The 26495-nt window shown below is 50.8% G+C and overlaps 2 protein-coding genes across 2 annotated transcripts; one reads left to right on the top strand and one right to left on the bottom strand.

Annotated features, from left to right (window-relative positions):
• Positions 1 to 3430, bottom strand: LOC144940643 (uncharacterized). The gene is made up of 3 exons (XM_078866906.1): positions 3264 to 3430; positions 1201 to 1382; positions 1 to 628 (listed from the first exon to the last, which is right to left on the bottom strand). Exons 1-3 carry the CDS (start codon positions 3368 to 3370, stop codon positions 309 to 311), a joined length of 609 nt encoding a protein of 202 aa, XP_078723032.1. The 5' UTR covers positions 3371 to 3430; the 3' UTR covers positions 1 to 308.
• Positions 3431 to 8103: 4673 nt separating this feature from the next.
• Positions 8104 to 21406, top strand: LOC144940642 (collectin-12-like). The gene is made up of 6 exons (XM_078866905.1): positions 8104 to 9018; positions 14213 to 14266; positions 16281 to 16406; positions 17409 to 17507; positions 18405 to 19451; positions 20029 to 21406. Exons 1-6 carry the CDS (start codon positions 9009 to 9011, stop codon positions 20502 to 20504), a joined length of 1812 nt encoding a protein of 603 aa, XP_078723031.1. The 5' UTR covers positions 8104 to 9008; the 3' UTR covers positions 20505 to 21406.
• Positions 21407 to 26495: the final 5089 nt, after the last annotated feature.

Raw genomic sequence — 26495 nt, 5'->3', positions numbered from 1 at the left:
CCCCCAGCGCTAATGTGCACGCACTGCACTAGGTACTCATTTTAAAGTGGGAGTCCATCTAGGGGAGGCCCAGGACCGGTTCAGATATCACTCGCCACCGACATTAGCTGTGGCCGGGAATCAAACTCAGGTCACTGGGTTTGTAGCACAGTGTACTAAGAACTGCGCCACCTCTCGCACGCACACACTCACGCAAACATAACACACAAAACAGCAGCCACCATTCACCACTAAGTGACGGTAAGGTCACCACAGCGCTTGTGCCAGACTAGGTACACTGTGGCCACATGCAGCGTTAAGGCTTGCTGTCATGGGACAGACAGGTGTTTATGGGTTAACTGACTGAGATGCACCAACTGTGCGCCCCACTGTGCCACCTCGCTGTGTTTAGCCGCCCGGCGCTCTGCTCGTTGGAGGGCGGCTACCTTCAACTGCCCAGTAGCGACCTTCAAGAGCCTCCTCCACAGAGACCGATCTTGACACCGCCGGTACCAGTCATCGACAAGTCCAATCAGCTCCAAATCCTCCCGTACCACATCAGACCATCTCTTCTCTAGCCCATGCCGTGCCCGTTTAGTCCCGTCTATCCGGCCCACAGAAGCTGCTTGAGCAAGCGGTTCGATCCGCACTGGACCGGATCAAGACAGACAGTACATATGTGATACACAGTACAAATGAGATAGACAGTACGGATTTTTATTTTATCTTGAATCGAATCACGACCCCAAATCATTAACTTGAGCAAACAAAACTGTACAGAAAACCAATCTGACGTGGTTAAATCACAACAAAATTAATCAAGCCACTGTGGTGGGTGGAGTTCGGGTTAATCGATTAGCGGGTGATTATGGGTGGTTGGCAGAGTGGCTGGGGACGCGATTCAAGTCCAGCATTTTCTGTAAACGATGAGAAACCCCCATCACGACATTTGGTCCCTTAAACAACAAAACGGCCAAAGGTTCAGCTCTGCCCAGCTGGTGGTTTACACAAGGCGAAGAGCATTCATTGAACATACAAAGGCGGCGGTCACATGACATGCATGCAAGGCATAACCCAACTACTAACAATTTTAATTTTACCATAATACAAGTCATGCCTCTTGCTTTTCTTAAGTGTTGTTAAATCGACCGAGGGGAGTGACGGGGTGGGTGTACTTAGCATATCATTCGTGGGTAGGGGAGGGGAGGAGAGGGGAATTACCTGGGCTGGAGTGTCGGGTGGTACCTGCAGAATCGCGAGGCGGCGGACCCCCCCAGCGACCATCGCGGGAGGAGTCACGCGCGCGCTCGACGATCACGCGCATGCCCATCATGTCCTTCCCGTTGAGTTCATAGACGGCTTCATCCGCGTCGCGGGCATCCTCAAACTCCACAAAGCCAAAGCTACGCACATGCACACACACGCACGCACACACGTGCGCGCGCGCACACGGCCATCACGCCGGCAGGGACAGACGCACGGGGGGGGGGGGAAGAGAGATAATGGAGAGATAATGCAGATAGAAAAATTAGCGAGATAATCGGAGACGGTTTAGACGGATGAGGAGACGACGCCAGTTACAATGGCGGAGGTGATATTAGAGAACCCCGGACCACCTTGATAGCTCGCTCACAGACGTAAAAACATGGGCGTGGGTACATCGCCAGAGACGTAGAAGCAAACATGGAGGAAGATTTGTTATTTATTAAAATGTTGAACCGATTGCAAGGATGTTCCTCCTCCCCTTATTCCCATCTTTCTTCAGGGCGATACGGCAAATGAAAGATGTGCGGGGAGATCTAATGAAATATATTTTCGACAATCTCCATCTTCGCTTTCACTTTTCAATCTCTCCGTTATTATATAAAGACCGATCCACACAGCTCTCTGCACAGTCTGCTTTTGAAGTATTTGGCAACTATCGTTTTTTTCCCCCACGTGTTAAGTAATTTTTAGTTGAGCCATCATTTGTGGCCTGGTCGCCGAGCTACATCGCTCAGGGGGCCTTAACCTGGTAAAATATAAACTGTTCATAGCTTAGTTTGTTTCATCACCAATCTGTGTTTACTTAACCCTATTCCATCTCCAATCTCTCTCGCCTATTAACTAAATCTCTCACCGCCTATCTCTGCCGTGCCATCTCTCATTTTTTCCTCTTTATTTCCCATCTCTCCGCATCTTTTGGTCGTTACATCCAACTCTCTACCCCATCCGCATCTCTAAATTATTCCCTATCTCGTCGTAATTTTCATTTCTCTCTCGTCGCCAATTTCTTATCTCCCTCTCAATAATCCGCATGTTTAATATTCACTTAGCTCTCCATCCCTCTATCAACTAACACCGGTTCCCTATTCCCCCTTTAACACACACATCGATTGTTTGCCTGTTTGAATCGCGACTCGTGTAACCACGAGTGTAGCTAAGAGCCGTACTGTACAACATCTGCACCGTCGGAGCACGACCATGAAATATAAACTCAGCTCGTTGGGGCCTTCCGGCTAGAACAAATAACATCCTGAAATCGAACCTTTTCTGCCCCTTGTACACATCTCCCCACATGCATCTCCCCCAACCAGCCCTCCATACACCTCAAACGATGAATCTCCATCTCTGTGTATCCACCTACCCCCCCCACCACCACCACGTTTCTCGAGACATCTTCCTCCACGACTGTATTGCTTCAACAGTGTACATCTCTTATATTTATTTATATACATTTTTTTTTATCTAACGTGACTTTACCGAAAAAACCTAATAGTGTACATCTCTCCCATTGTGTCGCTCCCTCCCCTCCCCCTATCTTCCCCTCAACCGCCAATAACACCTCTATACCCTCACCGATCCATCTCTATTAAAACATCTCTCTCTCGCTACCCCCCCCCCCACGTGCAACATCTTCTTCCCCGTGTTCCATCTTGATACAGCTATCGTGCTGTGACGGTTCCACCTGAAGACGGAAGCTTGTGTTGCCTCCGAAACGTCGTGAGTTTTATTTAATTTTTTATTTTACTTTTACTAATTTTATTTTTTTTACCTACGTGACTTTACCGAAAAAAACCTAATAATATCATGGTGGGGGGTTGTGGAGGGTTGTGAGCCCCCCCCCTCCCCTCCCCCACAAGCCCCGCCCCCCTCGGGCCTACCCCTCCATTCCCGCGCCTCTTTCCCGCGCGCCTTGCGGCTTTCCCCCCCCTCCCCTCTGGGCTCCGTCCCGACCACCACCACCACCCCCTCACACACGCCGCCACCACCACCACCACCGCACAAAACCAACCGCCCCGTACCCATTCTTGACGGTGATGTCGACGAGACGGCCGAAGCCCTTGAAGAATCGCTCCACGTCCCGTTCGCGCGCCTGGTAGCTCAGCTTTCCGATGTAAACTCGCGCCATGGCGGCGGCAGCGGCGGCAGCGCGGCCGGAAAAGGAAGACTCCTGGCGGTGGAGGGGGGGTTGACGTCACTTCCGTCAGTAAATAAGGAGGGGGGACGTCGGTGACGTCACAGCCGCTCGCGCTCTCCGCGATGTTATTATTCGTTGGCGGCGGGAGGGGGCGGGTCGTGACGTCATCCGCCGCTTGTGTCTTGTGGCGAGATGACGTTGAGCAATGGGTGACGTCATTTCGCGAATGATTTCGTGACGTGCTGATGGTTTTTACTGCTGCTGCTGCTGAGTGGCGAGGAAGGGCACTAGAGCTGTGACGTCACTGTAACTTCAGAATATCGTAATACAGTATGAGGTTTAACGACGCATATTTAGGCGATCTAACCCCACCCCAAAACAACTATATTATGAATCATGCTAATCGCCACAGCTGTCTACCCATACGGTTTTGCCCGTATTCTTGTACAGGAAAATTGAGTTTTCAGGTCCATCCAGCGTGCAGACGTTTCAATATGCGCACAAATCTGTTTGTGTCTGTTTGTGTTTATCTGCCTTGTGATGGGACTTTGTGGGATGAACGTTGAGATTTATAAAGGGCACGGGGTGACCAATAAGGTCGGAATTGGTCTGTAATAAGGTCGCCACTGATAAGGGGTTGACAAGTATGGGTTTATCTTCTTGGTTCTTTCGGTAAAGTCACGTAGAAGGAAAATAAAATAATAACAAATCAAATAATAATAAAGTCACGTAGAAGGAAAATAAAATAATAATAAATCAAATAATAATAAAGTCACGTAGAGGGAAAATAAAATAAAAAAAATAAAAATATTATGCTTTATTTTATTATTTTATTTTCCTTCTACGTGACTTTACCGAAAGAACCAAGAAGATGAATCCCTGCAGTCACTAAAGCTTTAAATCGAAAAGTATGGGTTTATTTATTCATAATCAACGTAGTAGGTGGAAATAAAATAACTAAATTTATATTCTTGGTTCTTTCGGTAAAGTCACGTAGAAGGGAAATAATAAAATAATAGAAATATAATTCTCACGACGTTTCGAATGCAACACAAGCAATCATCATCAGGTGTGAAATCCACAGCAAAAAATTTTAGAAAATTCTAATAAAATATAAAGAAAATTGAGAAAATTCTTGCTGTGGATTTCACACCTGATGATGATTGCTTGTGTTGCAGTCGAAACGTCGTGAAAATTAGTATTTTTTAAATATTTTTTTAATTTTATTATTTCCCTTCTACGTGACTTTACCGAAAGAACCAAGAATATGAATCCCTGCAGTCACGAAAGCTTTAAAGCAAAATGTAACGAAATTTAGTTATATAAATATATTTTTATTTTATTTTTTTTCACCTACGTGACTTTACCGAAAGAACCAAAGAATATGAATCCTTGCAGTCACGAAAACTTCAAATCTAGAACTAATCACATTTGTGTAACAAAAATGCAAATGTGCTTTGATGGGCTGCACTACCAGAGAGAGCCTCTCTGATGGCTTTGTCTCACCAGTGCTCGACAAAAACAGCGCAGCACAAGGACAACGCAAACTAAAACAAATCAATAATAGCTCCGATTAAGAAGTTATATCTATGGGACCCTTTTGCCACCACTCTTACTTATCAACATATCGACTCAAATACGGAACAATGCTTTTGGACAATGCAATGCTGCAAAACGTTGAAAATTCCACGCGAATGGTCTCTCTCCTAACACGAGATGGCGTTGGATTTGGTCTAAAGCAACATCTGGCGACGCCGCTGCTGCTGCTGCTGCGTTGGCAGTGTGGTGCAGTCACAATAAACAAGAGAAACTCAACACTCGACCGTGTCAATAACAACACTGTTTGGCCTGAATAGAAAGAAACATATAACAGGGGACGTATCGGGCAATGTCCCTTCTTCATAGCACATAACATAACACATTAAGCTCACCCCCCTCCATCCCCCCATGCTATCTGATAATAATGTATACCTCTTAAAGCCACCCACCTCTTACTTAAAGATCATCTTTTATTAAATATCACCTCTTCCTTAAAGGTCCCACCACTTTCTTGAAGGCCCCACCTCTTCCTTAAAGGGCACCTCTTAAAGACCACCTCTTCCTTAAAGGCCCCACCTCTTCCTTAAAGGTGATCTTTTTCTGAAACGCCACCTCTTCCTTAAAGATCCTACCTATTTCTTAAATGGCACCTATTTAAAGAAAACCTCTTTATTAATGTCTTCACCTATTTCTTAAAAACACCTCTTCCTTAAAGGTCCCACCACTTTCTTGAAGACCACCTCTTCCTTAAAGGGCACCTCTTAAAGACCACCTCTTTCTTAAAGGCCTCACCTCTTCCTTAAAGGTGATCTTTTTCTGAAACGCCACCTCTTCCTTAAATATCCTACCTATTTCTTAAATGGCACCTATTTAAAGAAAACCTCTTTATTAATGTCCCCACTTATTTCTTAAAGGCCCCACCTATTTCTTGAAGACCACCTCTTTCTTAAAGGTCACCTCTTAAAAAAACACATCTTTCTAAAGAGGTCATCTCTTTCGCTTGGCTTTTGAGCCGCACTGAGTTTGGCTCTTCCGCACATCAGAGCCGCTGTAATTCATCACGTCCGTGAAATATCGTGCAGCGCGTTACACACCACACGATTATTATTATTATGTCGGTGGCACGTGGGTGCTTTTGTCACTCCATGTTCGACCATACTTCACCACGCTGGACAGTTCGGGTTGGTGATGGGAAGGCCGGGGAACTTAAGAACCGGTTCAGATACACTCTAAACTAGTCGCTGTTGTTAGCCGTGGTTGGGAATCCAACTCGGGTCGACGGGTTTTCGGAGAACACTGCGCCAACCACTGCACCACCGCTCCATTGTCATACCCATGCCGCTGCATTGCATTTTACAAATCCTAAATGTATCTTTAAATATATTCGCTACACATGCCGTGCAGATATTGTTGGCAATTCGACTGTTGGACGAGCGCCTTCAAACGCCTGTGCGGTGCCATGGGGGGTTGTTTGACCATACTTCACCACACTTGGGTCAGTGCGGATTTTCTGAAGGCCGGCAGCGTGACTGCATCATGCACGTGTGCATGCATGGTGGTGGAAAATTCGATGTAAGTGTGGGGCGGCCCAAACGTGGACTCAACCCCAGTTTTTGCTTTATTGGAGCCGTCTGTTTCTGACAACGACCGCTGTGTGAGTCCCTGAAGCGACGACACCCACGCCCAAAACTTAAAATCCAAGTTCTTTAGTAGCGATGTTTGAATGCACCGACATGGCCGTTACAAAACCGCCGAGATAGAGAGACAGAGAGAGACAGAGAGAGAGACAGAGAGAGAGACAGAGAGAGACAGAGAGAGAGACAGAGAGAGACAGAGAGAGACAGAGAGAGACAGAGAGAGAGACAGAGAGAGACAGAGAGAGACAGAGAGAGAGACAGAGAGAGACAGAGAGACAGCCCAGCCTCAAAATATTCACTGCAAAGTGGAAAAACGAGAGAAGTCAAAAGAGGCCGAGGCAAGACAGCGGGGGGAGACGTCAAGCAGCAACGGGACGACATCACAGAGCTCAGAGCCAAGTAAACATGCAACGTCGGACCCAAGTTGGCACGCGGTTGGAACCGTTGACTCAGCGTTCAATGTTTACTGGGATGTTATACTACTGGACAGGGGCAAGGAAGGAATATAATATAATTAGGGAGGCCTTTGTTGACAATAAAAAAAAGCAAGGATCGGACCCAGGATCTCAACAGTGCTGGGTTACATAGTTCAGGGGCCCAACGTTCCGAGACTAGGAGGGGGTCTGGGGGGACGGTGGGTGGGGGGGCAGGAGGGGCTGGGAGAGTTATCAGGGGGGTGTCCAGAGTCGGGGGGGGGGGATAAGGGGATCCAGGGTCCCAGGTCCAGGGCCCCCGGGGCGAGGATTTGGCACAGTGTCACCGGCACTGCCATTGTGAATATCTTTGTAGAACGTCGAAAACGCCCAGCGTGGAGGACAGAGAGACAAGTTTCAAGTTTAATTTATTCGGTATAGCCCTGTGAGCCATTTGGCTCTTGAATCGGGTGCAACCGCAACAAACAAAAAAACAAAAACATGAACAAGAAAACATCTTAAAGTGACTATGTGCAAACAGAAAAATCCAGAAAAAACTGCAAAGTCTTTCACCAACGCTGTGCAAAAATCCCAATACACGCGGATAGGTACACGCAAAATATTGCAAAATTAGACGAAATTCGCTCAAGTGCAGGAGGAGTTAAACGGATCGTTCAATCTCGAGTTCTGCGGGGAACGACGGCGGGCTGGGGGAGGCCTCCATCCAGCAGTGGATATATCGCATGGCTGATGATGCGCTGATGGAACCCAGGCTATCTCAGACACGGCCGTTACAAAGCTATTTAGACAAAGCTACAGCATCTCCATGGTACTGGCATAGTAGGACTTGGCCCTGATGAACCTCACTCAGTCACCCTGCCTCATCAGCAGTTTTAGATGTTTATAGAGAGTGGGAGGCTGCAAAAAACTATCTCCATGTCTCCCCCCCCCACATCTCTTCCTCTCTCTCTCTCTTTCCTCTCTCTGCTCTGTCTCACTCCCCCACCTCTACCCCCTTCTCTCCCCCCTCTATCTTCCCCTTCTCTCTGCTCCTCCGTCTTTACACCTTCCCTCTCTTTTCCCGCGTCTTCCCCTCTCTTCTTTCTCTCTTCCATCCGCCATCTCACCCCCCAATCTCCACTCTCTCCTTCACATCTCTCCATCTCCCTCCTCTCCCCCCATCCCCAAACAACCTTTCCTGTGGCTCGACTCCCTCGCCCGCAAAAATGCGAGGTGGGGGTTGGGTTTGAATCTGCAGCCCCCCCTCATTCTCCTGCTTCTCCTCCTCCTCTGCCCCCATTCCCTCCCCCCTGCGGGAGTTGGATCCTGGCTCCCCCACCACTCATTTCCCCCCTTCTTGCCGCAGCTCGGCTGAGAAGGAGGACGGAGCAGACACTCGGCCAGTGTTGCTCCACACACCCACACACACAGACACATAGTTGCTGTGATTCCAGGGACGGGTTCCTGGAATCGAGAACCAGATCTCCCGGAGGTCCTCATCGAGAAGTTCCTGATCGAGAAGGTTCCGGCTCTAGGGGAAGGTCCGACTAAACGACAAAAGCACAACAAGATCCGGCCACATAACAAGGTCCGTGTCAAAGAGAGTGTCTGTGCAGATCTAAGAGAAAGTCTTCATCGAGAAGAAGGTCCGACTCAAACAGAAGGCCCTGCTGAAGAGAAGGACTGGCCCCAGTGCAAGGTCTGGATGTTGGATAAGGTGCTGTGAAGTATTTTGGTTCGGCTGCAAGGCGAAGTTCCAGCTACAGAAGGCCCATCCCACCAAGACGAAGAAGATCTTCATTTCAAAGAAGGTGCGGCTCCAGACACTCTTGATCCAGAAAAAGGTCCTGGTTGAGAAGCTCCTAATCGAGAAGCTTCCGACTCTAGGACAAGGTCCGACTCAACAATCTCCAGCTACAGAGGGTCCATCCATCCCCACTAAGAAGGTCCCCTTATCCAGCAGAAGACCACCTCCAGGTGGGAGTGGAGGTCTGGACCCGAGTGGCGGTGGATATCGAGGGACGGTGCGGAGCCTCCATCATGATGAGGGGTAAGGGACCTGCCTTGCAGCCACCGTCAGGGGTTAGACTCCAGGTCGGGTCAGAAGGTCGGGATCATGTACCACGAATGGGCCTCATCAGCTTCACGGAAACGCGTCATGAATTTGTGTTCTGCGTTGCGTTGTCGCGTTGAATGGGGTCCCGTGGATTAGGTGGAGTGTTCTTGCCGATAACATCCAGTAATGTGGTAGCATTTGTGCAACGAACCTGACCTCCGCTGATGAGAACACAGAATGTCAAAGGCGGTCCAGAGTTTGTGCTTGCTAAAACGAATGCTGCGGGTTTCTATCGCTATGGGCATTTAATAATAGGCGCTGATGGACTAGAATATTACTATTGATATGTGGAGCCACACAGCCGAGTTTGGCTTAATATGCATTTAGCCCTAATGCTAAGCCTGAACCCAGAAATAACCCTAGCCTAAGCAGTAGCCCTTTATTCACCACTATAATGACAATTACGGGTACTGGTCTAAACTCCTGGAGCTAACATAAATGTTAAACTAAAGTATAGCTCTAACCAGAGCAGTTCACCTAAGCCATATTCCTAACCATAGGTCGAACCCTATCACGAAACCTAACCCCTAACCCGAGCACTAAAACACACCACTATCCCTCGCGCTAAACCTAACCAATAACGTTAACCCTCATCCCTAAACCTAACACCGATGCATAATCCTAGCTTTTACCCGTAACTCTAACCTCCTGGTTATAACCCACAGACCTAGCTCTAACCCTACCTTTAGCCCTAAGCCTAAAAGTAGCCTAAACCCTAACTCTTAGCCCTATTTATAGCCCTAATCTTAACTCTAGCCCTAACCTAAGTTCCCAAACTGACTCTAGCTGTAGCTTTAACCCCTAACTCCAGCTGTAGCTTTAACCCCTAACTCTAGCTCTAACTTTAACCCCTAACTCCAGCTGTAGCTTTAACCCCTAACTCTAGCTCTAACTTTAACCCCTAACTCTAGCTCTAACTTTAACCCATAACTCTAGCTGTAACTTTAACCCCTAACTCCAGCTCTAACTTTAACCCCTAACTCTAGCTCTAACTTGAACCCCCTAACTCTAGCTCTAACTTGAACCCCTAACTCTAGCTGTAACTTTAACCCCTAACTCTAGCTGTAACTTTAACCCTTAACTCTAGCTCTAACTTTAACCCCTAACTGTAGCTGTAGCTTTAACCCCTAACTCTACCTCTAACTTTAACCCCTAACTCTAGCTGTAGCTTTAACCCCTAACTCCAGCTGTAGCTTTAACCCCTAACTCTAGCTCTAACTTTAACCCCTAACTCTAGCTCTAGCTTTAACCCCCTAACTCCAGCTCTAACTTTAACCCCTAACTCTAACTGTAACTTTAACCCCTAACTCTAGCTGTAGCTTTAACCCCCTAACTCCAGCTCTAACTTTAACCCCTAACTCTAGCTCTAACTTTAACCCCCTAACTCCAGCTCTAACTTTAACCCCTAACTCCAGCTGTAACTTTAACCCCCTAACTCTAGCTCTAACTTTAACCCGTAACTCTAGCTCTAACTTTAACCCCTAACTCCAGCTGTAGCTTTAACCCCTAACTCCAGCTCTAACTTTCACCCCTAACTCTAGCTGTAGCTTTAACCCCTAACTCTAGCTCTAACTTTAACCCCTAACTCCAGCTGTAGCTTTAACCCCTAACTCCAGCTCTAACTTTAACCCCTAACTCCAGCTGTAGCTTTAACCCCCAACTCTATCTCTAACATTAACACCTAACTCTAGCTCTAACTTTAACCCCTAACTCCAGCTCTAACTTTAACCCCCTGACTCCAGCTCTAACTTTAACCCCTAACTCTAGCTCTAACTTTAACCCCTAACTCCAGCTCTAACTTTAACCCCCTGACTCCAGCTCTAACTTTAACCCCTAACTCTAGCTGTAACTTTAACCCCTAACTCGAGCTGTAACTTTAACCCCTAACTCTAGCTCTAACTTTAACCCCTAACTCTAGCTCTGACTTTAACCCCTAACTCCAGCTGTAGCTTTAACCCCTAACTCCAGCTCTAACTTTAACCCCTAACTCTAGCTCTAACTTTAACCCCTAACTCTAGCTCTAACTTTAACCCCTAACTCTAGCTCTACCTTTAACCCCTAACTCCAGCTGTAACTTTAACCTCTAACTCTAGCTCTAACTTTAACCCCTAACTCTAGCTCTAACTTTAACCCCTAACTCCAGCTGTAGCTTTAATCCCTAACTCTAGCTCTAACTTTAACCCCTAACTCCAGCTGTAACTTTAACCCCTAACTCTAGCTCTAACTTTAACCCCTAACTCCAGCTGTAGCTTTAACCCCTAACTTCAGCTCTAACTTTAACCCCTAACTCTAGCTCTAACTTTAACCCCTAACTCCAGCTGTAGCTTTAACCCCTAACTCTAGCTCTAACTTTAACCCCTAACTCCAGCTGTAGCTTTAACCCCTAACTCCAGCTGTAGCTTTAACCCCTAACTCTAGCTCTAACTTTAACCCCTAACTCCAGCTGTAGCTTTAACCCCTAACTCCAGCTCTAACTTTAACCCCTAACTCTAGCTTTAACATTAACCCCTAACTCTAGCTCTAACTTTAACCCCTAACTCTAGCTATACTCTTTGTTTTTTTTCGGTAAAGTCACCTAGGTAAAAAATATAATAAATTAAAATGAAAACACGTAAATTAAATCACGAAGTTTCGAAGACGGTAGCTTGTGTTGCCTCCGAAACGTCGTGATTTAATTTATTTGTTTTCATTTTAATTTATTTTATATTTTTAACCCACGTGACTTTACCGAAAAAACCAAAGAGTATGGATCCTTGCAGTCACGAAAACTTCAAATCTAGAACTAACTCGAGCTGCAACTTTAGCCCTAAGGGGCCGTCCATAAATGACGTCACGCGATTTTGGACGATTTTTGACCCCCCCCCCCTCGTGACACGGCGTCACAAAAAGTCAAAACCCCCCTTCAAATATGACGTCACAAAGCTCTGCCCCCCCCCCCCCCAATAAAACATGCTTCAAATCGCTTTAAACTATTGCCATTGTAGTGCGTATTTAATGTGGCGCTGCACTCTGATGTTGTATGAGAAAACATTTATTTAAAAAGTCTATTTAATTAAGTAGAACGTGTTGTCTATATTTATTTAAAGTTGCGCATTTTGATGTGACGTCACATTTCTCAAACGTACGTGACGTCATTTATGGACGGTCCCTAACTCTAACCCTAAGATAAAGGTCTAAGCTCTAACCCTAGCCCCTAACGTTACGTCACGGCTCCCGAATGGTGAATTCGAAGCCCAGTTAACACGAATAGGGAATCGAAAAGCGATCGTGGATCGTCAATCGATTCCGTTGTTTGAATCGCCGCGATGACCACGGCGGGCGGTGACGTTGCGAGGAATCGATTCCGGCACCGCGGAGCGCGTGGGGGCCCCGTGGTCACGTGGTCGCCGGGGCCGGGACACGTGCGCGCCAGCTGTGCGCACCGGAGCGGGGGAGGGGCAGGAGGGTTGCAAGCTACACACACCTGCACACACGTGTACACCTGCACACACGTGTACACCTGCACACACGTGTATACCTGCACACACGTGTACACATGCACACACGTGTACACATGCACACACGTGTACACATGCACACACGTGTACACATGCACACACGTGTACACATGCACCTACACACACGTGTACATCTACACACACGTGTACACACGTGTATACCTACACACACGTGTACACATGCACACACGTGTACACCTGCACACACGTGTACACCTGCACACACGTGTATACCTACACACACGTGTATACCTGCACACACGTGTACACATCCACACACGTGTACACCTGCACACACGTGTACACATGCACACACGTGTACACATGCACACACGTGTACACATGCACCTACACACACGTGTACATCTACACACACGTGTACACACGTGTATACCTACACACACGTGTACACATGCACACACGTGTACACCTACACACACCTACACACACGTGTACACCTACACACATGTGTACACCTGCACACACGTGTACACCTGCACACACGTGTACACATGCACACACGTGTACACCTACACACACGTGTACACATGCACACACGTGTACACCTGCACACACGTGTACACATGCACACACGTGTACACCTACACACACCTACACACACGTGTACACCTGCACACACGTGTACACCTGCACACACGTGTACACATGCACACACGTGTACACCTACACACACGTGTACACATGCACACACGTGTACACCTGCACACACGTGTACACATGCACACACGTGTACACCTACACACACCTACACACACGTGTACACCTGCACACACGTGTACACATGCATACACGTGTACACATGCACATGCACACACGTGTACACATGCACACACGTGTACACCTGCACACACGTGTACACCTGCACACACGTGTACACCTGCACACACGTGTACACCTGCACACACGTGTACACCTGCACACACGTGTATAGCTACACATGCCATAACGCAAGCAGCCGTCCTCAGGTGACCTGTTCTTCACCTGAGGACGGCTGCTTGCGTTGTGGCCGAAACGTCGTGAGAATAATTGTATTATGTTTTATTTTTATTATTTTATTATTTCCCTTCTACGTGACTTTACCGAAAGAACCAAGAAGATGCATCCCTGCAGTCACGAAAGCTTTACATCGAAATTTAAGGCGTTATGTATTGCAGCTATAGCCGTAATGACCCTTACAGGCCGGCAGGTGTCACCCTGTCATTACACGTGTAATATACCTGTCACTATGCACGTGTATACTTTCATATCTCAGAACACGTGTAGACCTCTGTATCTCTATACATGCATGTACCTCTATCACACTACACATGATGTGTATATATATTGAACCTCTTTCGCACCGTACGTAGCCAACCGCGTTGATCGGCGGTGCGGGGGAAGAACAAAAAACACAAAAAGCGGTTCAGTGTGCAAACCTACTTGTTGCTGCTGCTCATGGATAGGTCAGGCAACAATGGCTGTCTCTTTGCGAGCCCCTGATCTCTCCCAACTGCCTGACCCCCTGACCCCGTGTCCCCTGCCCCCCCCCCCCTCTACCTGCCCCCCTCCAACCACTGACCCCCCCCCCCCCCACCCTCGCTGTGACATTGTCGGCTCTTCCGCCTGTGCAGACGGAGACGCGGGCGACGAGGACGATGCCTCATCCTTCGGGTACAAGCGTTTTGGTACGAGCGGCACCGAGGACACGCAGCGACATCATCGCCAACATCATCTTCATCAGCAGCAACATCATCATCATTCACGGCAGCGGCAACATCATTCGTAGCATCAGAAGCGCCATCACTATCATCGTCATCAGTAGCGTCGTTAGCAGCAGCATAAACATCTCCGTGATCATCCAACAGCAGCAGCATCAGCGAGCATTCTCGGCATCATCATGTTCACGAACAGCAGCTGAAGCATCAGCATCATCATAAGTAGCAGCATCATCGTCATTAACATCAGATCCTCTTCATCCACCTCATCATCAGCACCCACATCATCATCACCATCATCTCATCATCCTCTTCATCATCAGCAGTAATAGCAGCATCATCCCACCATGATGATGATAATTCCCATCATTATCATCACACGTGGCCTCGTGGGGACGCATTCACTGCTTATTGCAGAGGTTCACAGTTCGAATCTAGCAGCCGCCCTGGTTAATACTGCAGGTGCATAGACCGTACATATACTACAGACGTTAAAGATCCCCTGACGTCATTCGCAAGAGTAGTCCGTTGTGTGCCGGCGTCACGGTCTAAATTTGGCAAAATATTTCAAACGTACCCACAGATTACTCGGTTGCATTCGACCTATCGATCATCCCCCCCCCCATTCCCCCCCAGTGCAAAAACTTGTCAGGACGCTCCTGAAAAAGAGTCACGTGAGAAGGTGACGACGTACACCCTTTGAATAAACAATTCAACTTGTAACGAACGCGCCACCATTGCACGGCCTTCGCTCGCTCTCGTCGAGAGAGAAAGACTCGACAGGCACCAGGACGAGAAACCAAAGGCGAGGAGCGGGAAAGGCAGCAGCCACGCAATGAGCCGCCGCCACAACAAATTGCCCAAGCTCTGCGTTCCTCCATGTATATTAAGGTGTCACCCATCAGTTACTGAGCGTTCACACGCAGGAGGAAACTTGAGCGCTCGGACAAGAACCCACACATGCGAGATCGGAACCCTAAACAAGCATAATGCATCATGAAATAAACATAATAGGGTTTTTTTCCCTTTTTTCTGGCAACAAAACTGAAACCTTTTTACAAGGATTCATGTCTGCATTAACCACAATACTTGCAGTCAAAATGCAAACAAAAAACATACTATGATAGCCGTCCCTGGTGTGGACCAATCAGTTTCAAGGACAATGCATATATTATCAGTGTGTTTTTTGTTTGCATTTGTGGTTAATGCAGACATGAATCCTTGTAAAAAGGTGTCAGTTTTGTTGCTAGAAAAAAGGGGAAAAACCCCCTATTATTATATTTTGGTACTGGCAAAGGAGGTCTAATGATGATGATAAATAAACATCACTCCCCCACCACCACCACCAACATCATCATCTACACCCCGTCACCCCAGCTGTGTGCGCGCAATTTTTTTCCCATCTGCTGCAGGTGTAGAGGTGTTACGGGAGGGCGAACAAACAGACCAGGGGTGGTTATGCCCGCACGCGAAAGGATGCTTACATTCACGTCCGCATCGTTTAGCCTGAGGGGCTGAAACGGCGTTGTAATCCCCACCCCTCGGGGGGGGAGTTGCTATATAAGGCGGTGAGCCGGTGGGCTCGGGGTTCAGTGTTTAGCTTAAACCAGTGAAGAAGGAAGACCGGCTAGATAGGCCCTGGGACTCCCCTGGATCGCCATCCTTCTAAGGACCGACCAGGGCAAGCCAGTGGCGTGGCCCCGAGAGCCCAGAGCCGATGTTCTTGAAAGAGCCGGTCTGGGGACTCAGGGTGCCGTGATCCCAGCTTGGCCAGAGCTGGATCAGCTAGCCTCCCCTAGCTCTCGAGTGGAGGACCTGGGAGTAGGCTAGCCGGGATAGAGATAGTGGGATCTCCCTGTTAGACGGGTGAAGGGGCCGTTACCCCTTAGAGTGTTGTATACCTTGGCCTGTATAGAGTGTAACGGTTAATAAATAAGTGTGCCTCCGACTACGTCGTCCAAGTCTCTTTGAACCTACTACACAGGTATCCAAGAAGCGCGTGGATGCTGTGGCCGGCACCACGACCCCTGGGTGCTGAAGAGCGCCGTGGTGCTGCTCTACGTGGTGTGCGCCGCCCTGGCCGTCACGCTCGCCGCGCTCGGCTCCATTGGTACGCCGCCAACACCACCCGCGCTACCGCTGACACAGTCCGAACACTAACACAGGCCTGCCGCTAGCCCCATCATCCAAACACTGACACCTGGCACAGGCCTGCCGCTAGCCCCATCATCCAAACACTGACACCTGGCACAGGCCTGCCGCTAGCCCCATCATCCATACACTGACACCTGGCACAGGCCTGCCGCTAGCCCCATCGTCCAAACACTGACACCTGGCACAGGCCTGCCGCTAGCCCCATCGTCACTCGTACAACTGTAATGTGAGGACATATCCGGGTTGCTGTTGAATTACACCTCGTACGATGATTGGCTCTGCCGGTGCTGGCCCATAGCCAATAGGGAGAAGTCTAGGGGCGTGGCCCTGAATTAATGGGAAGGTGACATCTGTAAGTAGAGGATTGGTTCTGCTGGCTTTAGCCACAGCCAATGGGGGGACGAGTCAGGGGCGTGGTCCTGGAAGCGTACCATGGAGTCTAGAAGATTCCATAGAGGCTCACCAGGATTGGTGGAAAGGTACCACGTGACCCAGGTATTAAAAGTGATGGAGACGAACAACACGTGGTCAGATCTGGAACGAACGGAGGGTGAGGCCACGCTGGAGCGGGGTCCAGGCTGCCACGTGGCCGTGCGTGTCTCTCTCTCTCCCTCTTACGCTGTCTGTCAGCAGTGTGAAGGAGTAAGATGGGAGTGTTGTGAACGAAAGACAAATAAAGACCGGATTCCAGAAGTCGCTTCCACGACCTTTATTATACAACACCGGCCCTTAACCCTAACGCTGCGGCAACAGTTGACTTTATACCACGAGTCCCTAACCCTATTGCTCCAGGAACTATTACAGGAGGACGACGTAACACAAGACTTGTCAACACCGTTCATGTCAGAGGCCTACCGACTGATTCTACCACGAATACTTATATCCGTTTTCTTCTTCTGTATTCTCCTGTGTCCGTGTCCGTCTGTCTGTCCGTCCCGTGCCCGTCCCGTGCCTGCAGCCATGGCCAAGATGGACCTGCTGGAGAGAGACATCCTCTCGGTGCAAACAAACTACACGGCCAAACTCGCCAGCGTGGAGTCCAGCCTGAGAGACGCAGGTGAGACACGGCGAGACGGGAGCGGGAGGCACAACGTGAGATGGGGATGAGACAGAGGGAGACAGGGGGCAGACATGGGAGGACACATGGGTAGGCCTCGGCAAGGTAAGGTCAATTACCCTTTTTACCGGGTAAAAGGGGTAAAGGTAAAGGTGTCGACATGCCGAGGGGTAAGGTAAAGGGTAGGGTAAAGGTAGCGCGGAAGAATTACCCGGTGAATACCTTGTTTACCACTCACTAAAAGCTCCGTGGCGCAGTCCGAGGCCTCCATTTTTAATTGCAATCATCGAGAGTATTCTATATGAATAAAGCGCTCTACAGAGCATTTACCTGTTATAAACCTTTTCATGTGTAGTACCCCAGTAATTACCCTGTAATACGGTCATTTGTATGGGGTAAGGGTTAAAGGTAGGGTAAAGGTAGGCTCGTTGTTTTTACCTTACCTTGACGAGGCCTACACATGGGGGATACAGGGTGAGGCACAGGTGAGATGGGGATGAGACAGAGGGAGACAGGGGACAGACGTGGGAAGACACGTGGGGGATACAGGGGGAGGGACAGGGGATATAATAGAGGAGACAGGATACAGGGAGGTTAAGAGGTCGGCCTCATGGCTGCAGCAGATCGACGTTGACTGTCAAGGGGCTCTCTCACGGGGGCTTTTCCAGGAGGGACCCCTAGGAAGGGGGCTCGCTTGAGGTTTTTTCCAGCAGGGGCCCGAGGGGTTTTGTGCCTGAGGGTGAATGCTGCCATGCGCCGTCTCGTCGTACGCTCCCACGCTCGACTCGGCACTCGCGCCGCCCGGCTGAGATGGACGACATCTCCCACCCGCGCCTCTCTCGCTCGTGTCCCCCCCCCCCCCCCCGCCGTCTCTGCCTCCCTCTCGGCCGTGCGCAGACGAGCAGTCCACCTGGCACAACCGCTCCACCTCATCGGCCATCGCGTCCCTGCGCCACGAGATGTGGGAACTGCAGAGCGACGCGCGGCACGCGCTGGCGGCCACAGAGGCGCAGGCCCACGCGCTGGCGCTGGCCGACGCCTCCCAGCGCTCGACCGCCGTGGCCCTGGGCGCCGCCCGCTCCGACGCCGACTCGGCGCGCTCGCTGCTGCTGGCGCTCGACCGCACGCTGGAGGAGCGGCGCTCGGGCGACGCCGCCCTGCGCGCCGCCGTCGGCGCCCTCGAGGACTCGGTGGCCCGCGCCGCCGCCGCCCACGCCGCCCACAACGTCACGCTGCGCCGCCTCGACGCCGAGCTGCGGCGCCAGGCGGCGCTGACCGCGGCGGCGCAGGCGGCGGCCGCCCGCCTCGGCTGGGACGCGGATGGCGCGCGGGGCCGGCTGCGCAACCTCAGCCGCCTGCTGGAGCGCGGCGCCGCCGGCGAGGGCGAGCTGCGCGGCGCCGTCGCGGGCCTCCGGGCCGCTTCGGCGCAGGCGGCGCAGCTGCTGCGGCGCTCGGAGGAGGCGACGGGCGACGCGAGGGCGCAGGCGGCGGAGCTGGGCGGGGAGCTCGCCAACGTCAGCGCCGAGTGCGCCGCGCGGGACGACGCGCTGCTCGAGCTGGGCGAGCGGCTGCGGCGTGCCGAGGCGCTGGCGGCGTCCCGGCTGGAGGCGCTGGACGGGCGAGTGGACGCGCGCGAGGCCGAGCTGGGCGCCGTTCGTGGCGCCGTCAACGGCACGGATCGGCACCTGCGCGGCGTCGCCGCGTACCTGGGGCAGGTGCGGGAGGCATGCGGGGGGCGCTCGGAGCCGCGGGCGGAGGAGCTGGCGCTGGTGAACGAGACGCTGGCAAGGCTGCGCGACGACGCGGCGGCGCTGCTCGCGGCGCACGGCGACCTGCAGCGCCGCCTCGACGTGGAGGTGGCGAACCTCTCGGTGGTGGTGGAGGAGCTGCGCCGGGTGGACGTCTACCACGACCAACTCTACCGCAACCTCACGCTGCTGCAGGGTGAGCCGGGCAGCTGTGGTGGCAGCGGGGCAGGTGCGGCCGGACTGGATTGCATCGAACACGGGAATGGACTAACACGGATGACTGGACGGACTGCGTGATATGACCGGATGGGAGGGAACGGAAGACTGGCCTGGACATTAACCTTGAGTCTGATTGCCTCCTCCACATCAGGTGATAATGTGCACATATTTACCAGGCCGTGATGGTGAGCCATCCAGTACTCATCTCGACTGCATACTCTCAATAGTGCTAGATCAGTGCTCTGACACAGCCATTATGAACCCCTTTGAGAAACCCCCAGACGGAGCTGTGGAGCCCAGAATCCAATGGGTACAGAGTCGTCGGGTGGGGTGAAGGTTCAGGTGATACACTGGCGGAGCATCAGGAGGTCGAGTTGGGAGTTCAGTGGGGTCCGGAGATCGAGTTCCATTCAACAAGTCATGTCGGTGTTAGATTCAAGGATTGGGTTTTTCTCGCAGGATCTCATCAGTTCCGATACAACCAACCTTAACCCCTCTCCCCTTGTCATACCCCCCGCCCCGCCTTCTTCCCCCACGCCACGTGCTGCCTGCAGGTCCCGCGGGCCCCAAGGGGGATGCCGGCATCAGGGGCCCACCGGGCAGCCCGGGCCCCAAAGGCGACAAGGGCGACGCAGGCAACGACGGGCCGGCGGGCCCGTCGGGCGAGCCCGGCAGGCCCGGCGACCAAGGCCCGCCGGGGGAGAAGGGCAAGCAGGGCCCCAAGGGGGCTCCGGGCCTGACGGGCTCCAAGGGCAGCCTGGCCCGACAGGGCCCGCCCGGAAGCCCCGGGATCAAGGGGGACCCCGGGGAGCAGGGCCCGCCGGGCCCCGCGGGGGACGAGGGTCCGGCGGGGCCGCCGGGGCCGGCCGGGCCCGTGGGGGCCGCTGGGCCGCCCGGCCCGGAGGGGCCGCCGGGGAACTTCGGGCTGCCGGGCGAAAGGGGCCTCGCCGGGATGCCGGGGACCCCGGGGCCGCCCGGCGAGCCGGGGCCCGTGGGGCCGCCGGGCGGCAGCAGGGCCGGCCCCTCGTAGGAGCCGCACGGGGGCCTGCGGACGTGTCTGTCAGGTAGCGAGGATCACGATCACAAACACTACCGCAGGGGACACGGTGGGTCAGGCAGTTGGGGGACAGCAGAGGCTCGCAAAGAGACGGCCATCGTTCCCTGACCCATACATGCACAGCGACAATTAGGTATGCACATGTGAAGTGTGACAGGTACATGCATGTATGGAGATAGAGGTCCATACATGTGCTGATACATGCAGGTAATACACATGCCGAGTGACACGTGCAGAGGTGTGGACTCGAGTCATGTGACTTGGACTCGAGTCAGACTCGAGTCATGAATTTGATGACTTGCGACTCGACTTGGACTTGCATAACAATGACTTTGTCCCACCTATGAGATGTGGACTCGAGTCATGTGACTTGGACTCGAGTCAGACTCGAGTCATGAATTTGATGACTTGCGACTCGACTTGGACTTGCATAACAATGACTTTGTCCCACCTCTGGACACGTGTATATACATGTGTATATGTCTATCCCCCGCACCTCCGATTAGCACGGTTGCCGACGTACGGCGCGAAAGAAGTTGAACATACATCGGCGTATGATGCAGGTCCCAGGTAATAATGCAACTACGACTCACGACGCGTACGGTAGGTCGCCACAGAGCGTGCGGTACACGGGTACGCGACGAGATTCGACAGAGGTGCGAGCAAAGTGAAATGCACCATAGTCTTTGGTTCTTTCGGTAAAGTCACGTAGGTGAAAATAAAATAGAAAATAAATAAAATACAAAATAAAAAAACTCAATTAAATCACGACGTTTCGGAAGCAACACAAGCCTCCGCCATCAGGTGGGGACAGCCACAGCAAGAAATAATTTGCTGGAGTGGACAAAAGCTGCTCGTAACAAGAAATTATATAAGGCAAGAGGGGGGGGGGGGGGTGAGACAGGGGGGCGGGGGAGGGTGTGGAGTACATCAGAAACCACAGAGTATGGATCCTTGCAGTCACGAAAACTTCAAATCTCGAATGAAATGCACCGGTCCACAGAGTCGCACGATGTGGGCGCGTGTGATGATGAGGCAGGGGAGCTGCAGCGCACATTCCACGTGAACCCTTCCCCAGTAGCTACGAAAACAAAGATAGAGATCCGCCACCCGTGTAGCCTGAACAGACTGTTGGGGCAAGTGCTGCTAGCGAGTAGCACCACCCTATGAAGGCCGGCACGCCACGAAGAGGGAGTTGGTGACCAGTAAAGGTTCTAGATTTGAAGCTTTCGTGACTGCGAGGATTCATACCCTTAGTTTTTTCGGTAATGTCACGTAGGTAAAAAAATTAAATTAAAATGAATAAAAATAAAATAATAAAAAATCACGACGTTTCGGAGGCAACACAAGTCTCCGTCATCAGGTGGGACCGTGACTTTACCGAAAAAACTACGAGTATGAACCAGTAAAGGTGCTCGGCCGCCTTTGTCTCCCCAGCGTGGCGACGTTTACTACACGCCGCACCAGGAGCGGTTCAGATAATCGTCACTGCTGTTACGCCATGAACGGGAATCGAACTCCTACACTACCCGCTACACTACCCGCTACACTACCCGCTACACTACCCGCTACACTACCCGCTACACTACCCGCTACACTACCCGCTACACTACCCGCTACACTACCCGCTACACTACCCGCTACACTACCCGCTACACTACCCGCTACACTACCCGCTACACTACCCGCTACACTACCCGCTACACTACCCGCTACACTACCCGCTACACTACCCGCTACACTACCCGCTACACTACCCGCTACACTACCCGCTACACTACCCGCTACACTACCCGCTACACTACCCGCTACACTACCCGCTACACTACCCGCTACACTACCCGCTACACTACCCGCTACACTACCCGCTACACTACCCGCTACACTACCCGCTACACTACCCGCTACACTACCCGCTACACTACCCGCTACACTACCCGCTACACTACCCGCTACACTACCCGCTACACTACCCGCTACACTACCCGCTACACTACCCGCTACACTACCCGCTACACTACCGCTCCCCTTAATACCAACACCACGACCCCGCCATTCGCCACGAAGTGACGGTGACTTCACCAAGGCGTCTGTGCCAGGCCAGGTGCACTTTGAGACCACGTGAAGTAGATAAAGATAAAGATCCCCCGTATAGCCTGCACAGACTGTAGGGGCAAGTGCTGTTAGCGAGCACCTATGAAGGCCAGAACGGTACACGAGGGGGTGGGTGGCCAGCACCACGCCCGGTGAAGTACATACACAACCACAAACACACACACGTCGCTTGCTATAGGTACGGAGGGATATACAGGCGCGCGCGTGACTCTCTGGCACTTTTGGACACGTTTTGTGGACAGATTAAATTCGCAGCCGACACGGCAGAGGTGGCTGACACAGCGAGCTACTGGCTCTCAAGGGGAACCGTCGCGATCCACCACCAGAAAGGGGCCGTCCATGAATGACGTCACGCACCTAGAGGGGGGTGGTGAGAAATGGGACGTCACATCAAAATGCGCAACTTTAAATAAATATAGACGACACGTTCTACTTTTTAATAAACGTTTTCTCCTACATCAGAGTGCAGCGCCACATTAAATACGCACTACAATGATAATAGTTTAAAGCGATTTGAAGCATGTTTTATTTTGGGGGGGTGGGGGGGGCAGAGCTTTGTGACGTCATATTTGAGGGGGGGGGTCTGACTTTTTGTGACGTGTGACGAAGGGTGGGGGGGGGTAAAAAATTGTCCAAAATCGCGTGACGTCATTTATGGGCGGCCCCAAAGCTACCGCTAAACAATCACCGGCGATGGATGTAACTCTGTAACATTGCACGACAGACATGTCAAGTACTAACGCCATTTATCCCCACATCCCCACATCCCCACATATATATAAAAGGCAAAGTTGTGAATATGTGTGTCTGTTCAAAATGTTTAGCGTACTTCCCGACATGCAACAAACAGGATATTTGCCATGTGGGTACTTTCCAGACTGCACACCATGCAAACATTATGAAAATACACTTTTGATTTTTTTGGGGGGGTGAGGGGGGGGGAGAGCTCAATAATGCATTGATTATTTGCACGGCAAGTGAGCTGTGACGTCACATCTGTCACGTGACCCGCGCACGTGGAAGCGTAACGCATTGTCGTGTAGTGGTTAGCGCTACGCCGCGCTACGAACCCGGCGACCCGAGTTCGATTCCCGCTCACGGCCACCACCGGTGACGATTATTTGAACCGCTCCTGGGCCCTCCCCTAGGTCGACGCAGCCTCAAACGAGTAACTGCTGTGGTGTGAACATCGCCACTGGGGGGGACAAAGGCGGCCGGGCGTTGTGAATCCAAGTCCCGGGCGAAGCCGGGTAGTTACAGCTAGTAGGTAATAAAAGTTACAACTTAACGCGCAGTGGTTCTCAGCCGGTGGTACGTGTGGTGATTTATAAAGGTGTGAAATTACATCATGCGTGAGAAGCATTGGTGAATAATCACACATGAATCTGCCAATATAAATTACCTACGGTAAAATTTTTTTTTTATCCAAATGGTAACCTAGAACCATTTAAAATACCTTTCTAAACCCATTGTGGTTTCCAAGATCTTAAAAAAAATATTCTCTTGCAGTTACGAGATAGTTAGGATGCTTCGCAATAATGGACAATTGTTTAAACTACTTGATGTTCATTATTCGAACATTTATTTAGCATGACCATGTTGGGTCAGGCAAACTAAATTCAACAAGGGGGGAGGTAACAGTCGCCAAAAGAAACAGGTTTGAGAACCACTGGCTTCACGGATGTGTCCTTTCGTCGGGAATTTCCATTTGCCATCAGGCGCATCAATAACACTGGTCAACACACTTTTTCTGGCAATTTTGGGGTGCTGATTCCAAATCTGGCATCGGTTTTTGTCTATCACATCAGGTTTTTGAGATATCAAATATTGCATTTTCAATAAAAACTGCAGAAGAAAAATATTAAATAAATGTGGATATCTACATAAAATGTTATTATAAACACACTATCCTAAAAATACAGCACCATATTTTAACACTAAAGCAGTCACTGACTCGCAACAACTTGCAATCATAAGTGACAGAGTTAATTTCGGGTAAAATCAATGAAAATGGGGTATGCCGATAGCATAAAATGAGATGTGATAGAGCAAATCTGAGATCAGATTTGGAATCAGCACCCTGAAATTAGTCTAGAACAGCTGCAAAAGTCCAGGCCAAAAAAAATGTTTTTTTTGTTGACCAGTGTTATTTGTGTCGACTTATGGCGGCGTTCTGATTTGTCCTGAGATCCACAAACAAAATCTCTTTGCCATCCACGAATTGGCCACCGCTGATTCTAGATTTGAAGCTTTCGTGACTGCAGGGATTCCATACTCTTAGGTTTCATCGGTAAAGTCACGGAGGTAAAAAAATAATAAAATAAAAATAAATGAAAATAACTCAATTAAATCACGTCTTCAGGTGGTGTATCAGTAAATTTAGCTGTGGCGGTCCCACCTGAAGACGGAGTCTTGTATTGCCTCCGAAACGTCGTGATTTAATTGAGTTATTTTAATTTATTATTATTTTATAAGTTTTTTACCTACGTGACTTTACCGAAAAAACCTAAGAGTATGTATGGCCACCGCTGGTTCGAGGCTCGAGGTCGTTAGCAGTGGATAGAGCATGGCTCGTGAGGATGATGATGGTGATGGTTGTAGTTGTGGTGAGGCCCGGGCCACCGCCATGGTGCACGGCCCCTCCCAGGAGGAGACGGAGCAAGAGATGCTCCACGGTGCGTGTCTCAGCGCAGTCACACGCGGGGGCCTCGCGGTCGCTCGAGGGAGCCTCGCTCCTCCCACTTGGTGACTTGTGAGTGTGTGTGAGTGCGTGAGTGAGTGTGTGAGTGCGTGAGTGAGTGTGTGAGTATGTGTGTGTGAGTGTGAGAGTGTGTGAGTGAGTGTGTGAGTGTATGAGTGAGTGTGTATGAGTGTGTGTGAGTGTGTGAGTATGTGTGTGAGTGAGTGTGTGTGTGAGTGTGTGTGTGAGCGAGTGTGTGAGTGTATGAGTGAGTGTGTATGAGTGTGTGTGAGTGTGTGAGTGAGTGCGTGTGTGAGTGAGTGCGTGTGTGAGTGTGTGTGTGAGCGAGTGTGTGAGTGTGTGTGTGAGCGAGTGTGTGAGTGAATGTGTGTGTGAGTGTGTGCGGGTGTGTGTGTGAGTGTGCGAGTGAGTGTGTGAGTGGATGCGTGAGTGTGAGTGGATGCATGTGTGTGTGAGTGAGTGTGTGTGTGAGTGGATGCGTGCGTGAGTGTGTGAGTGTGGCCGGGTGCGGTGCTGGCCACCCACCCCCTCGTGTGCCGTGCCGGCCTTCTTCACACCTGCTACTCGCTAACAGCACTTGGATGACGAAGTGGGAGAGTGAGCCGCTAGAGTAGCCCCACTCCCGTATGTTGGCTTCTGACCCACAAGCGCCCACTCGGCATGCAATTTTGACCTTTCTAGATCGATCGATCTTTCTAAGTTTGTATGTGTACATCGATATATTGGTGTAGCCAGGGCTTACATTCTCATTTTATATTTCCCAGGCGACTGGTAGAACTAGAGAAACGCACGTGACGAGTAGCCACAGACATATATTGAGACGTGTATACTGGATGTGATGTGCCGGGTGAGCAAATATTTTCCGGGTTTCGGATCCCGGACAGACCCGGCTGAAATGAAGGCCCCGGATTGTCCACAATAATCACGATAAAAGGTGACACATTCACGCACAGGTTCTACTTGTGCACAAATCTCAACACAGTCGTCAACAAACGCCGTGGCCTTAATACAAAAACGTATCGGAAAACTATATACAAGAGGTGACGTTTCGGGCTATGGGCCTTCTTCATTGCACATGACTGACGAAGGGCCATTTCCCGAAACGTCACCCATTACATATATTATTATTGATGAATGTGTTGTTAACT

This window comes from Lampetra fluviatilis, chromosome 23, assembly GCF_964198595.1.
Source record: "Lampetra fluviatilis chromosome 23, kcLamFluv1.1, whole genome shotgun sequence".
NCBI classification, from domain to species: Eukaryota; Metazoa; Chordata; class Hyperoartia; order Petromyzontiformes; family Petromyzontidae; genus Lampetra; species Lampetra fluviatilis.
Note: the sequence above shows the minus strand (reverse complement) of the source record. Positions and strands in the feature narration are given on the sequence as shown.